We start from the raw sequence: 14,284 nt of genomic DNA, 5'->3' as shown, positions 1-14,284 counted from the left end.
GAAGTTCAGTGAGGATCTCTGAATGATCCAATGTTGACCTAAATGACTAATGATGATAAATACAATCCACCTGTGTGTAATCAAGTCTCCGTATAAATGCACCTGCACTGTGATAGTCTCAGAGATCCGTTAAAAGCGCAGAGAGCATCATGAAGAACAAGGAACACACCAGGCAGGTCCGAGATACTGTTGTGAAGAAGTTTAAAGCCGGATTTGGATACAAAAAGATTTCCCAAGCTTTAAACATTCCAAGGAGCACTGTGCAAGCGATAATATTGAAATGGAAGGAGTATCAGACCACTGCAAATCTACCAAGACCTGGCCGTCCCTCTAAACTTTCAGCTCATACAAGGAGAAGACTGATCAGAGATGCAGCCAAGAGGCCCATGATCACTCTGGATGAACTGCAGAGATCTACAGCTGAGGTGGGAGACTCTGTCCATAGGACAACAATCAGTCGTATATTGCACAAATCTGGCCTTTATGGAAGAGTGGCAAGAAGAAAGACATTTCTTAAAGATATCCATAAAAAGTGTCGTTTAAAGTTTGCCACAAACCACCTGGGAGACACACCAAACATGTGGAAGAAGGTGCTCTGGTCAGATGAAACCAAAATTGAACTTTTTGGCAACAATGCAAAACGTTGTGTTTGGCGTAAAAGCAACACAGCTCATCACCCTGAACACACCATCCCCACTGTCAAACATGGTGGTGGCAGCATCATGGTTTGGGCCTGCTTTTCTTCAGCAGGGACAGGGAAGATGGTTAAAATTGATGGGAAGATGGATGGAGCCAAATACAGGACCATTCTGGAAGAAAACCTGATGGAGTCTGCAAAAGACCTGAGACTGGGATGGAGATTTGTCTTCCAACAAGACAATGATCCAAAACATAAAGCAAAATCTACAATGGAATGGTTCAAAAATAAACATATCCAGGTGTTAGAATGGCCAAGTCAAAGTCCAGACCTGAATCCAATCGAGAATCTGTGGAAAGAACTGAAAACTGCTGTTCACAAATGCTCTCCATCCAACCTCACTGAGCTCGAGCTGTTTTGCAAGGAGGAATGGGAAAACATTTCAGTCTCTCGATGTGCAAAACTGATAGAGACATACCCCAAGCGACTTACAGCTGTAATCACAGCAAAAGGTGGCGCTACAAAGTATTAACTTAAGGGGGCTGAATAATTTTGCACGCCCAATTTTTCAGTTTTTGATTTGTTAAAAAAGTTTGAAATATCCAATAAATGTCGTTCCACTTCATGATTGTGTCCCACTTGTTGTTGATTCTTCACAAAAAATACAGTTTTATATCTTTATGTTTGAAGCCTGAAATGTGGCAAAAGGTCGCAAAGTTCAAGGGGGCCGAATACTTTCGCAAGGCACTGTATATATATATATATATATATATATATATATATATTTTTTTTACAAATTCTACTTATTTGACAAGAAATCAGACATTATGTAAGAAAAGTGCAAGGGTGCCAATATACAGTATTTGGCAACAACTGTACAAACTTTGAATGTCGGATTGGGTCCTCCCATTAGATTTCTGCATTCTTTAGGTCTCATCCTGTTCGTATAGTGCATCTAAATGAGCTTGTTTTACTCCCTGTCATTTCTCTGCTTGCTGTATGAGGGGAGATTTTTGTCTTGCTCTTTAGCAGAATGTTCAATGACAAATGTCCTTGGGGGAAAAACTGGCATGTATGCTACTGACAGTCCCTACTGACACAAACTAAAAGGAAAGATGTGCAGTGTTGGGGTACAGACTTTATCTCATAAATACAACGTCCTACACAAACACAAAGGCAGCATGTCCCCCAAAACCATTTTGGACAGGTGTTATTGGTCCTTTGCCTTTAACATATTTTATAGAGACATCACTGCAGTCAATTCCATTTCCACATCTGCTCCGAGTCCCCCCGTCCTAAATAAAAAATGGTTTCTCCTATGCCTTTGAATTATTGTAGTCACAGCCAAGGTTAACTCACTGTTAAACTGAAGGAGTAATACAGTCTCTAACAATGGCTGGATGAGGGCCATCGACCTTACTGGGTGTTGTATAGCGCTCTATGTCACATCAAAAGAGACACTTGATTCTCTGGGACCTCCTCATTATGGTGAGGTGTTAACACACAGAAACATACAGATGTACAGTGCGTTAGGAAAGTCCTCAGACCCCTTGATTTTTTCCACATTTTGTTATGTTACAGCCTTATTCTAAAATGGATTCAATTGTTTTTTTCTGTCATCAATTTATATACCACATAATGACAAAGCAAAAACAGGTTTCTCGAATTTACAAAAGTATTCAGACCATTTACATACGTATTCAGACCCTTTACTCAGTGCTTTGTTGAAGCAACTTTGTCAGCGATTACAGTCTCAAATCTTCTTGCGTATGAAGCTACAAGCTTGGCACACCTGTATTTGGGGATTTTCTCCCATTCTTCTCTGCAGATCCTATCAAGATCTGTCAGATTGGATGGGGAGCATTGCTTCACAGCTATCTTCAAGTCTCTCCAGAGATGTTCGATCGGGTTCAATTCCGGGCTTTGGCTGGGCCACTCAAGGACATTCAGAGACTTGTCCCGAAACCACTCCTGCGTTGTCTTGGCTGTGTGCGTAGGGTCATTGTCCTGTTGGAAGGTGAACCTTTGCTCCAGTCTGAGGTCCTGAGCACTCTGGAGCAGGTTTTCATCAAGGATCTCTCTGTACTTTGCTCCATTCATCCTCCCCCTCGATCCTGACTAGTCTCCCAGTCCCTGCCGCTGAAAAACATGCCCACAGCATGATGCTACCACCACCATCCATCACCATAGAGATGATGCCATGTTTCCTCCAGACATGATGCTTGGCATTCAGGGTAGAGAGTTCAATCTTGATTTCATTAGACCATAAAATCTTTTTTCTCTTGGTCTGAGAGTCCTTTAGGTGACTCTTGTCAAACTCCAAATGGGCTGTCATGTGCCTTTTACTGAGGAATGGCTTCCGTCTGGCCACTGTTTATGTATAGTGTGTTTGAGCGCTACATAGTCACGGGTCTTTGTAAGTTTTGTTATTTTGTTTTCAGTTTCACTTATTCATTAAAATATGTGGAACTCGAAGTACGCTGTGCCTTGGCCCGACCATCATTATTACGAACATCATGACAAAGCTTCATCTATTTAAGGTATTTATGTATTTTCTTTATATATATATATACATTTGCAAAAATGTCTAAAACCCTGTTTTCGTTTCATTATTATGGGGTATTGTGTTTAGATTTTTTATTTATTTAACCAATTTTAGAATAAGGCTGTAATGTAACAAAATGTGGAAGAAGTCAAGGGGTCTGAATACTTTCCGAATGCACTGTGTACACACACACACGCACGCACACACACACACACACACACACACACACACACACACACACACACACACACACACACACACACACACACACACACACACACACACACACACACACAAAAGTCAGGCCACATACCTGTATTTCATTTCTCCAATACTGTGTTTCTGATTTTATGATGTCTTGCACACACTCAAGATTGCCAGTACCAGAGGCAGCAAAGCCATTATCAAATCTCCCCCATGTTTGATTGTAAGGAGGTTGTTGGTTTCTTTGAATGCTTCATTTGGTTGTAGCAAACATAGGAAGACCCCACTGCTGAATGAGACACAAGAAAGCCTGATTTGAAATTTTAAAAAAAAAACACCTAAACAATCCTAAATCCTGGGCAAAGGTGTGGAGACCCAAAGTTTTTTTCAAATGCAATTTGACATGAAATCAAGCATTATGTAGGAAAAGTGCAAGTGTGCCAAAATACAGTATTTGGCCCAACTGTACATACTTTGAATGTCGGATTGGGTCCTCCCATTAGATTTCTGCATCCTTTAGGTCTTTTACTTATCTCTCTGCTTGCTGTATGAGGGGACATTTTGGCCTTGCTCTTTAGTAAAATGTTCAATGATGGTGTCTTTTGGGAAAATAACTGCTGTGTAGGCTACTGACAGTCAATACTGACACAAACTAAAAGGAAACGTGTGGAGCGTTGGGGTACAGCTTGTATCTCACAAGACAACGTTCTACATAGGGTTGCAAAATTCGGGGAACTTTCAATTAATTCCATGGTTTTCTCGAAATCTTGGTTGGAGGATTCCGGATTTCCTGATTATTCCCTCCTTATTCCGGGAATTGTCCAAACAGGATTTCGGGAAAACCAGAGAATTTATTTAAAATTTCTGGAATTTTGCGATTCTTGTCCTATACAAAACACAAAGGCAATGTGTCCCCTAAAACCATTTTGGATATGTGTTATTGGTCCTTTTCCTTCTACAGGTTTTATAGCCAGTTCTATTACGACAGTCGACCTAGCACTCTATGTCACATCAAAAGAGACACTTGTTTCTCAGAACCTCTTTATTATGGCGAGGTCTTATCACACAGAAACGTACAGATGTATACACATATGCACGCACAGAAGCACGTGAACACACACAAACACAGTCGCACACACACACGCACACATGCACACTTCATCCAAATCAGGCCATGGATGTCATTTCTCCAGTAGCGTGTTTCAGGTGTCCAGAACCTTCAGTAAACTAATAAGCCAAATCTGCGATTCTCTGCTTGAGACAGGCTGCTACAAATTGGGACCAGATGGGGACCCTATGATTCTGTGGCTGACCTATTTATCTTCATTTCCTGTACAGCATGTGTGATTGAGAAGGTTTGCTTTTGACCTGAGGAAATGTGCAACCGTCTTGTAGAATGGCCACCATATGATATTCCTAATGCAGAGCTGTGATAACCTACAGCTGCACACCACTCCACTGATGCTGCACATCTATCTAATGGTGTATCACACCGATCTGATGCTGAAGTGCTGAGATGTGAAATGTAGGGCTGTGGTGTGGTGTTAGCTAGACTCAGCACATGCACTTTCACAGGGAACACAGGTGAGGTCTATAGCACAGCAGAGCCATCATCAGTCCGTAGGGAGCTAGCTGGTCTTGCTAGCATTATAATGAGGGGAAATGGTCATTATGAATAGGCTATCAGCACATGAACACACCCTGTGTTAATTTTTTCTCTCACTGAGGTTGATGTACTGTTGGACCAATGTGCGCTGAAGACTAACCCCAGGCCTTTATTAGTCTTAACTGAAAATATGCATGTGTAATTCAAATCTTCACATAAATACAGTGTATTTGGAAAGTATTCAGACCCCTTGATTTTTTTGGGACTTTTCCTCAAGGATCTCTCTGTACTTACCTAGTTCAACTTTCCCTCGATCCTGAGAAGTCTCCAAGTCCCTGCCCAGTCCCCACAGCATGATGCCACCACCACCATTGCCGTGACTTTGCTTTCATTAATCTGATGACTGTTATTTATCTAATCATCTAACTATTGTTAATTGTTGCCCAATCAAATGAATAATGTAACAATCATCTCATTAGGATTTGGGGAACCACGAGAGCAGTTCTTTAAAGAGTTAATATCTCCCAAAATAAAGTCTGATGGTCTTTAGCTATTACATCTATAAACAGTCAACTCATTAATCTTAACCTCCTATCATATCATCATTCTGAACAGTCGTAACCTCCTGCATCTGCAAAAACCCCAGTCTTACTTATGACTCAATACTCCACAAATTTGTTTAATTATTTATTTACTCGCTAACTAATTGATAACACGGGCTGACACAATATGGTGGCTTGGTACAAAAAAAGACAGAGAGAGAGAGACGAAAAAAAGGCGAGAGAGAGAGACAGAGACATAATACTTTGGTACATTTAGAAACTACTCTCACAGTAATCATATTCTTTGCACACAAACCGCCGCCCGTTTGGAGAAAAACATGATGAATGTGTTTACTTGTAAATGTCTTGGTTCTTTGTGGATTTCTGTTGGGACCATGCTTCTTGGAAAGGTTGTTGGGCCTTTTTGCGGCACACTTGTAAGGCTCTGATTGTTCAAAAGGGGTCCCCACTCATCTTTTACCATTGTTCTCTACCATGGTCCGGTATCTGTTGACTTGTCGTGTAGTCCTGAACAGAACTACAGTTTATTCTACTTTCCATTTGCTCCTGAAGCTGCCTCTTTGAAGATAGGCTAGCCAGCCGTGACGATGCTTCCCATTGGGGGGATGATAGTAGCGTACTACAGTGATTTGAGAAGAGTAGTAGAATGGTCCCACTTAAATTCGCTTTTCTAGATACTTTACTTAGGACAGCTAATCAGCCGTACCAGTGATTGTCCAGGAGGTAACTTCATCGTCTCTACCTCGTGTTGAGATTTCAAAGTTCAAACCACTTTGGACATGAGCCGCAGCTACATGCCTCTTTGGTCTGATATGTTAATTCTTAACCCACTATTTTATACAGTTCATTCAAAAGGGGCAGTTCGTGAGGCTGACACACTCTCTGACCACACTCAAGGGGTGGTGACTACTCATTTGTACAAAGTTGTAGAAACAATTTCCTCTTATAGGTTCTACGATCACATCCCCAACTTAACAAAAACACTTTCATCATTTTTTTAATTTCATACACAACCTAGAGGACGGAGACTTCGAACATGTAGTGTGTATACTTTTCAAGTTACAGTATTTCGTTTTTAACATGTTTAATGATGACACAAAAAACAACCAAAATTACATTATTATTCTTTAGACCGACCCTGACCATTCCCACAATCTATGTTAGAAATATTGTTCCAGTATTCACTTTAAAACATGTTAAAGTTTTGGCGGGAAAATGTCTGTGAAACAAAGAAACATTCTTGTGTGAATTTGGAGAAGGAGATTGGCTGAAGGTTCTAATCCTTGATTTACAACAGGGTGTGAACTGTCAACCACCCACCAGCTCCCTTCTCCCCCCTCCGCGGGTGAGAGGAGGTCTGGCTGAAGTTATTTACTGCAAAGATGATCCGACCCATCTGGATGCTCACAGGACAGTCATGACACCTACTTCACGGTAGGAATGGTGCCAGGTGTCCTCCAGACGTGGCTCTTGGCATTCAGGCCAAAGAATTCAATGTTGGTTTCACCAGACCAGATAATCTTGTTTCTCATGTTCTGAGAGTCATTTAGGTGCCTTTTGACAAATTCCAAGAGGGCTATCATGTGCCTTTTACTGAGGAGTGGCTTCCATCTGGCTACTCTACAATAAAGGGCGAATTGGTGGAGTGCTGCAGAGACGGTTGTCCTTCTGGAAGGTTTTCCCTTCGCCACAGAGGAACTCTGGGTCTCTGTCAGAATGACCATCGGGTTCTTGGTCACCTCCCTGACCAAGGCCCTTCTCCCCTGATTGCTCAGTTTGCCCGGGTGGTAGCTCTAGGAAGAGTCTTGGTGGTTCCGAACTTCTTCCATTTAAGAATGATGGAGGACACTGTGTTCTTGGGGACCTTCAATGCTGCCAACATTTGTTGGTACCCTTCCCTAGATCTGTGCCTCGACACAATCCTGTCTCAAAGCCCTATGGACAATTCCTTCAACCTCATGGCTTGGTTTTTGCTCTGACATTCACTGTCAACTGTGGAACCTTATATAGTCAGCTGTGTGCCTTTCCAAATCATGTCCATTCAATTAAAGTTACCACAGGTGGACGCCAATCAAGTTGTAGAAACATCTCAATGCATTTCTAAAAACCTATTTTCACTTTGTCATTATGGAGCATAGTGTGTAGATTGATGAGTAGAATATTTTATTTAATCCATTTTAGAATAAGGCTGTAACATAACAAAATGTGGAAAAAGTCAATGTCTACTCAATATAAACACGTTTCTATCATTCCTTCCTTCTGTCTCCCTGCAGGTAGTGCAGGCACGTCGGTTATGTTTAATAAAAACGGTGACGCCCCGGGACGCTACGACCTGTTCCAGTTTCAGATGACCAACTCCAGTGTTCCTGAATACAGGCCCATTGGACAGTGGGTGGAGACTCTCCAACTCAGGGTAAGGTTATGGCATGTAATCATGGCTAGGGTCAAGGAAAAATGGTCATAAAAAAATCCTTATAATGGCCTTATTTTATGATATTCATGATCTGTAGAACTACATTTAATACATTTTACAGAAATATAAGTACAAACTGGGCACTTGTTGATTGAGGGCAGTCCCCACTAATTAGTACTAATTAGTCAATCATTTGTTTAGGAAGAGCATTGTAAAATCTAATTGAGGAGTTTGCCTGTAGTCCTGCCTGTTGCTCTTGCTTTTTGGCAAGATGGCAACAAGTTGTCAAAATCAGAAAAAGACTGATACCCATCTAATGAAATATCTTTGTCAAGAAATATTGAGACGGGTGACCTTGATGTTTTCATCTCTGATGAAGATATGCATCAAAAGGGGTGTGTCAAAATGCGTCAAAACATTTTCCTAAATCCCTTCTGAAAACAACAAACACAACAAACCACCCCTCCTCCTAAAAATATAAAACATTTAAAATAACTACTACAGCAGCCTTATCAGTCCAAGGTGACAAATCTTGCTTTGTGGTCTCCATGGCAACAGTGGTGTTGTTCTCATTACAGTTTGTAACCAGGAGCTGTTCCAGGGAGCACCATTGTCCACATAACAAATCACAGCCCCTGCACAGATAACTGATAGCAGATCATAATTGAATAAAAAAACACATTTGTCATACAGGTACAGGAATACACACACACACACACACACACACACACACACACACACACACACACACACACTGTAGATATTGGCATGCACTAAGGTATTGACCAGAAAAAAGCAGTAGATTTGAAGACAGTTTGTTTTCTGAATCTTTGTTGTGAGAATCTGTGGTTGTGTAATTTCTTAAATGTGATCATTATCAGAGCAATTAATAGATTCATTCCAAAGGTTTTCAATGTTTTTGGGAGCAAGATAAATTATATAGGTTGTGATGTGAGATGCAAGATAAAGAGTTGTTCTAGATGACTAGTACTGATAAGTCCAACCCATTTCTGAACTTAAGGTTAAACTAATATTGTTGACAAAACGCAATGCCAAATAAATCTCCTGGAGTGTGAAGGCTCAGTATCTTTTAAGTACTAAAATTCATTGGCCTTCTCTAAATTCTCTGTAGACGACTTTACATTTATATGACAATATAACGATCCTGAAGAGATATTCCCCCTCTAAGACGGTTGTAAAATTGGCATTTTAAGGCGGTAAATCCTATTCTCCTTAACTAATCAAATTTTTCATAACTCTCTGGCTTTTCATTTCATTCAATAAAATAAACTACTGTCTCCATGGTGATATCAATTACTATTGAGTACAAAATAGGACGCATGAAAGTATATTGTTTTATTTAGCTTATTCTTTGCACTCTTATGAGTGGAACTACTTTTCAAAAATTATGAAAAATATATTGTATTCTCCACTGCAACAACTCAGTGGAGGTTATATATTCAGTGTCATCTATAGTATGGTGCTTGCTGCATTAGTTGTGAGCAGTGGTGTAAAATACTGAAGTAAAAATACTTTAAAGTACTACTTAAGTTGTTTTTTGGGGTATCTGTACTATTCTTCACTATTTATATTTTTTTGATGACTTCACTACATTCCTGAAGAAAATAATGTACTTTTTACTCCATACATTTTCCCTGACACCCAAAAGTGCAGGACAAGAAAATGGTCTAATTCACCCACTAAAAGAGAAAATCCCTGCTCATCCCTACTGCATCTGATCTGGCAGACTCACTAAACACAAATGCTTTGTTTGTAAATGATATCTGATTGTTGGATTGTGCCCCTGGCTATCCGAACATTTAAAAAACAAGAAAATCATGCCATCTGGTTTGCTTAATATAAGAAATTTGAAATGATTTATACTTTTACTTTTAGTTTTGATATTTAAGTATATTTTAGCAATTACATTTAATTTTGATGCTCAAGTATATTTAAAACTGAACACTTTTTTTACTTTTCATCAAGTAAGTTTTTACTGGGTGACTTACACTTTTACTTGAGTCATTTTCTTTTAATTAAGGTATCTTTACTTTTACTCAAGTATTGGATACTTTTTCCACCACTGGTTGCGAGTTAGCCAGTAAGACACGCTGTGACACTAGACATAATATACAGTGCATTCGGGAAAGTATTCAGACCCCTGGACTTTTTCCACGTGTTGTTACGTTACAGCCATATTCTAAAATAGATTCCATTGTTTTTCCCTCTCTTCAATCTACACACAATACCCCATAATGACAAAGCACTTTTTGTGTTTTTATGTTTGCACAATAAAAAACTGAAATACTACATTTACAGTGCCTTGCGAAAGTATTCGGCCCCCTTGAACTTTGCGAACTTTTGCCACATTTCAGGCTTCAAACATAAAGATATAAAACTGTATTTTTTTGTGAAGAATCAACAACAAGTGGGACACAATCATGAAGTGGAACGACATTTATTGGATATTTCAAACTTTTTTAACAAATCAAAAACTGAAAAATTGGGCGTGCAAAATTATTCAGCCCCTTTACTTTCAGTGCAGCACACTCTCTCCAGAAGTTCAGTGAGGATCTCTGAATGATCCAATGTTGACCTAAATGACTAATGATGATAAATACAATCCACCTGTGTGTAATCAAGTCTCCGTATAAATGCACCTGCACTGTGATAGTCTCAGAGGTCCGTTAAAAGCGCAGAGAGCATCATGAAGAACAAGGAACACACCAGGCAGGTGTACTGTTGTGAAGAAGTTTAAAGCCGGATTTGGATACAAAAAGGTTTCCCAAGCTTTAAACATCCCAAGGAGCACTGTGCAAGCGATAATATTGAAATGGAAGGAGTATCAGACCACTGCAAATCTACCAAGACCTGGCCGTCCCTCTAAACTTTCAGCTCATACAAGGAGAAGACTGATCAGAGATGCAGCCAAGAGGCCCATGATCACTCTGGATGAACTGCAGAGATCTACAGCTGAGGTGGGAGACTCTGTCCATAGGACAACAATCAGTCGTATATTGCACAAATCTGGCCTTTATGGAAGAGTGGCAAGAAGAAAGCCATTTCTTAAAGATATCCATAAAAAGTGTTGTTTAAAGTTTGCCACAAGCCACCTGGGAGACACACCAAACATGTGGAAGAAGGTGCTCTGGTCAAATGGAACTTTTTGGCAACAATGCAAAACGTTATGTTTGCCGTAAAAGCAACACAGCTGAACACACCATCCCCACTGTCAATCATGGTGGTGGCAGCATCATGATTTGGGCCTGCTTTTCTTCAGCAGGGACAGGGAAGATGGTTAAAATTGATGGGAAGATGGATGGAGCCAAATACAGGACCATTCTGGAAGAAAACCTGATGGAGTCTGCAAAAGACCTGAGACTGGGACGGAGATTTGTCTTCCAACAAGACAATGATCCAAAACATAAAGCAAAATCTACAATGGAATGGTTAAAAAATAAACATATCCAGGTGTTAGAATGGCCAAGTCAAAGTCCAGACCTGAATCCAATCGAGAATCTGTGGAAAGAACTGAAAACTGCTGTTCACAAATGCTCTCCATCCAACCTCACTGAGCTCGAGCTGTTTTGCAAGGAGGAATGGGAAAAAATTTCAGTCTCTCGATGTGCAAAACTGATAGAGACATACCCCAAGCGACTTACAGCTGTAATCGCAGCAAAAGGTGGCGCTACAAAGTATTAACTTAAGGGAGCTGAATAATTTTGCACGCCCAATTTTTCAGTTTTTGATTTGTTAAAAAAGTTTGAAATATCCAATAAATGTCGTTCCACTTCATGATTGTGTCCCACTTGTTGTTGATTCTTCACAAAAAATACAGTTTTATATCTTTATGTTTGAAGCCTGAAATGTGGCAAAAGTTCGCAAAGTTCAAGGGGGCCGAATACTTTCGCAAGGCACTGTAAGTATTTAGACCCTTTACTCAGTACTTTGTTCACACACCTTTGGCAGCGATTACATCCTCAAGTCATTCACCCCACTCTGAGGTCCTGAGCACTCTGAGCAGGTTTTCATCAAGGACCTTTCTGTACTTTGCTCCATTCGTCTTTCCCTTGTTCCTGACTAGTCTCACCAGTCCCTGCCACTGAAAAACATCCCCACAGCAAGATGCTGCCATTCTTTACCATAGGGATGGTGCCAGGTTTCCTCCTGACGTGACGCTTGGCATTCAGGCCAAAGAGTTCAATCTTGGTTTCATCAGACCAGAAAATCTTGTTTCTCATGGTATGAGAGTCCTTTAGGTGCCTTTTGGCAAACTCCAAGTGGGCTGTCATGTGCCTATTATTGAGGAGTGGTTCCGTCTGGCCATTCTACAATAAAGGCCTGATTGGTCGTGTGCTGCAGAGACAGTTGTCCTTCTGGAAGGTTCTCCCATCTCCACGGAGGAACTCTGGAGCTCTGTCAGAGTGACCATCAGGTTCTTGTTCACCTCCCTGACCAAGGCCCTTCTCCCCCGATTGCTCCGTTTACCCGGGTGGCCAGCTCTATGAAGAATCTTGGTGGTTCCAAACTTCTTCCATTTAACCCTTGTGTTGTCTTAAGGGTCAAAATGTGTTTAACAGCAGAGAAAACCCCCTAAATTCTATATTTTTTAAATCATTTACACACCACAAAAACCACAAAGACATACACACACAATGAGAAATTGAGATTATGTGTGCTACTGATTGCACTCAACCAGCAGCTCCTGAAGAGGAAGATCACCATGGTTGGCACAGTTAGAATGAACAAGCCTGAGCTCCCCCTGCACTCCTCCCAACAAGAGGGAGAGAGGCCTTCTCAGCAAAGTTTGCCTTCACGCTCACCACCACTCTAGTTTCTTACCTCCCAAAGAGGAACAAGCCAGCCACCACCCTGGGATACAACCACAACAAAGGGTGCATGGATAACCTGGACAAGGTGATTGGAACTTACAGCTGCAGGAGGATGACTGCCCGCTGGCCCCTGGTCATCTTCCATAACATCATTGATGTGTCCTCATACAATGCCTTCATGATATGGAACAAGATCAACCCTACCTGGATGCCTGATAAGCGGAACAAGAGGAGGGTGTTCCTGGAGCAGCTGGGAAAGGCACTTGTAACCCCACACATTCAAAGAAGGGAGTGCCTCCCCCACACAACAGCCTCTGCAGAGCTTGTGAAAGCTGTTCAGGGGGCTGAATCTTGTCCTGATCCACCTGAGGCTGCAGCTGGGGCAGGCAAGAGGAGGAGATGCCAATTCTGTCCCCCAAAGAAGGACTGTAAAACAATACTATGTGCTGCACATGTGAGAAATACATCTGCAAAGTCCATCAACACACACTTGCATACTGTCCTACATGTGCTAATTAGAGTTGATTGATTTATGTTCTTCACATTTTTGTTTTGTATCTATTATCTTATTTTATTATTATTTATTGTTGTTGTTTATACACCTTGTGTGTGGGGGCAATGGTTAAACAAATGGGAGAAGACTAGTATTTTGTAGGTTAATTCCTCATTGTACAATATATATGAATATATCACTATGTTGCCAAAAAAGTTCAAGACTGTTATTGTTACCCTTCAATAAAATGCATTCAAAATTACTTTCTACACATTTCTGCTACTTTCTTAGGCTATACAAGTGCTATCTCTTGCTAAAAAAGTAATGTTTACACCTATGCAGTACCTTTAGCAATTGTAATACCCTTGTTAGAACCAATTATTGAGTTTATTCTTGTTCTAATTAATTGGCATTATATTTAAAAGGTGATTGAATAGCTCCTGAATTGTAATGTTGTTAATGCATTACTTTTGAAGAAATATTTCTTTAATGTATAAGTGAATAGGTTAGTTTACTTTTAAGTTTAAGTTTTGACCAATAAGGTTGCTTGTTAAGCTGTGGCCAATGGGAAAAAAGAGAAGGAGAGAGACGTTGAAAAAAAGGATGGACATTACATTATGACCGTTGGTGAAGAATTGTTTTTTACAGAAGGCGTTAAAAATAAAACAAAACCCATACCTACCGAGTTTTGAAGGGAAATACCGATTTTATTTTATAAGAGAGTTGTTACAATTTTGTTAAGAAAGACTTAGTAAAGACTGAAGCTACAATCTCATCGTGGAGGTATTGGACAGCCTTGAGGTTAGCCTAGCATCCTGTGAAACCGAGAGAGAATTGCTTGGGAAAGATTAACGAGTTCATGTTCCCATGGGATATCGGTTACTGCTAAAGAGTACTGTCTACATTGATTGTGCACGACTCATTGGGGTTTATTATTTTTATTTATTTTGATGTGGTACTATGAAAATGAAATGTAATAATACACATATTG

General features: G+C 40.4%; 1 protein-coding gene across 2 annotated transcripts in view; it reads left to right on the top strand.

Annotated features, from left to right (window-relative positions):
• LOC139368853 (metabotropic glutamate receptor 7-like) overlaps window positions 1-14,284 on the top strand; it is a 123,160-nt gene that overhangs the window by 70,466 nt on the left and 38,410 nt on the right. For both annotated transcript variants that reach the window (XM_071108272.1, XM_071108273.1), the window contains one exon: window positions 7,829-7,968. In XM_071108272.1, coding sequence (XP_070964373.1) covers window positions 7,829-7,968 — 140 coding nt within the window. The remainder of the gene's footprint in view (window positions 1-7,828; window positions 7,969-14,284) is intronic.

Source organism: Oncorhynchus clarkii, chromosome 16, assembly GCF_045791955.1.
Source record: "Oncorhynchus clarkii lewisi isolate Uvic-CL-2024 chromosome 16, UVic_Ocla_1.0, whole genome shotgun sequence".
NCBI classification, from domain to species: Eukaryota; Metazoa; Chordata; class Actinopteri; order Salmoniformes; family Salmonidae; genus Oncorhynchus; species Oncorhynchus clarkii.
Note: the sequence above shows the minus strand (reverse complement) of the source record. Positions and strands in the feature narration are given on the sequence as shown.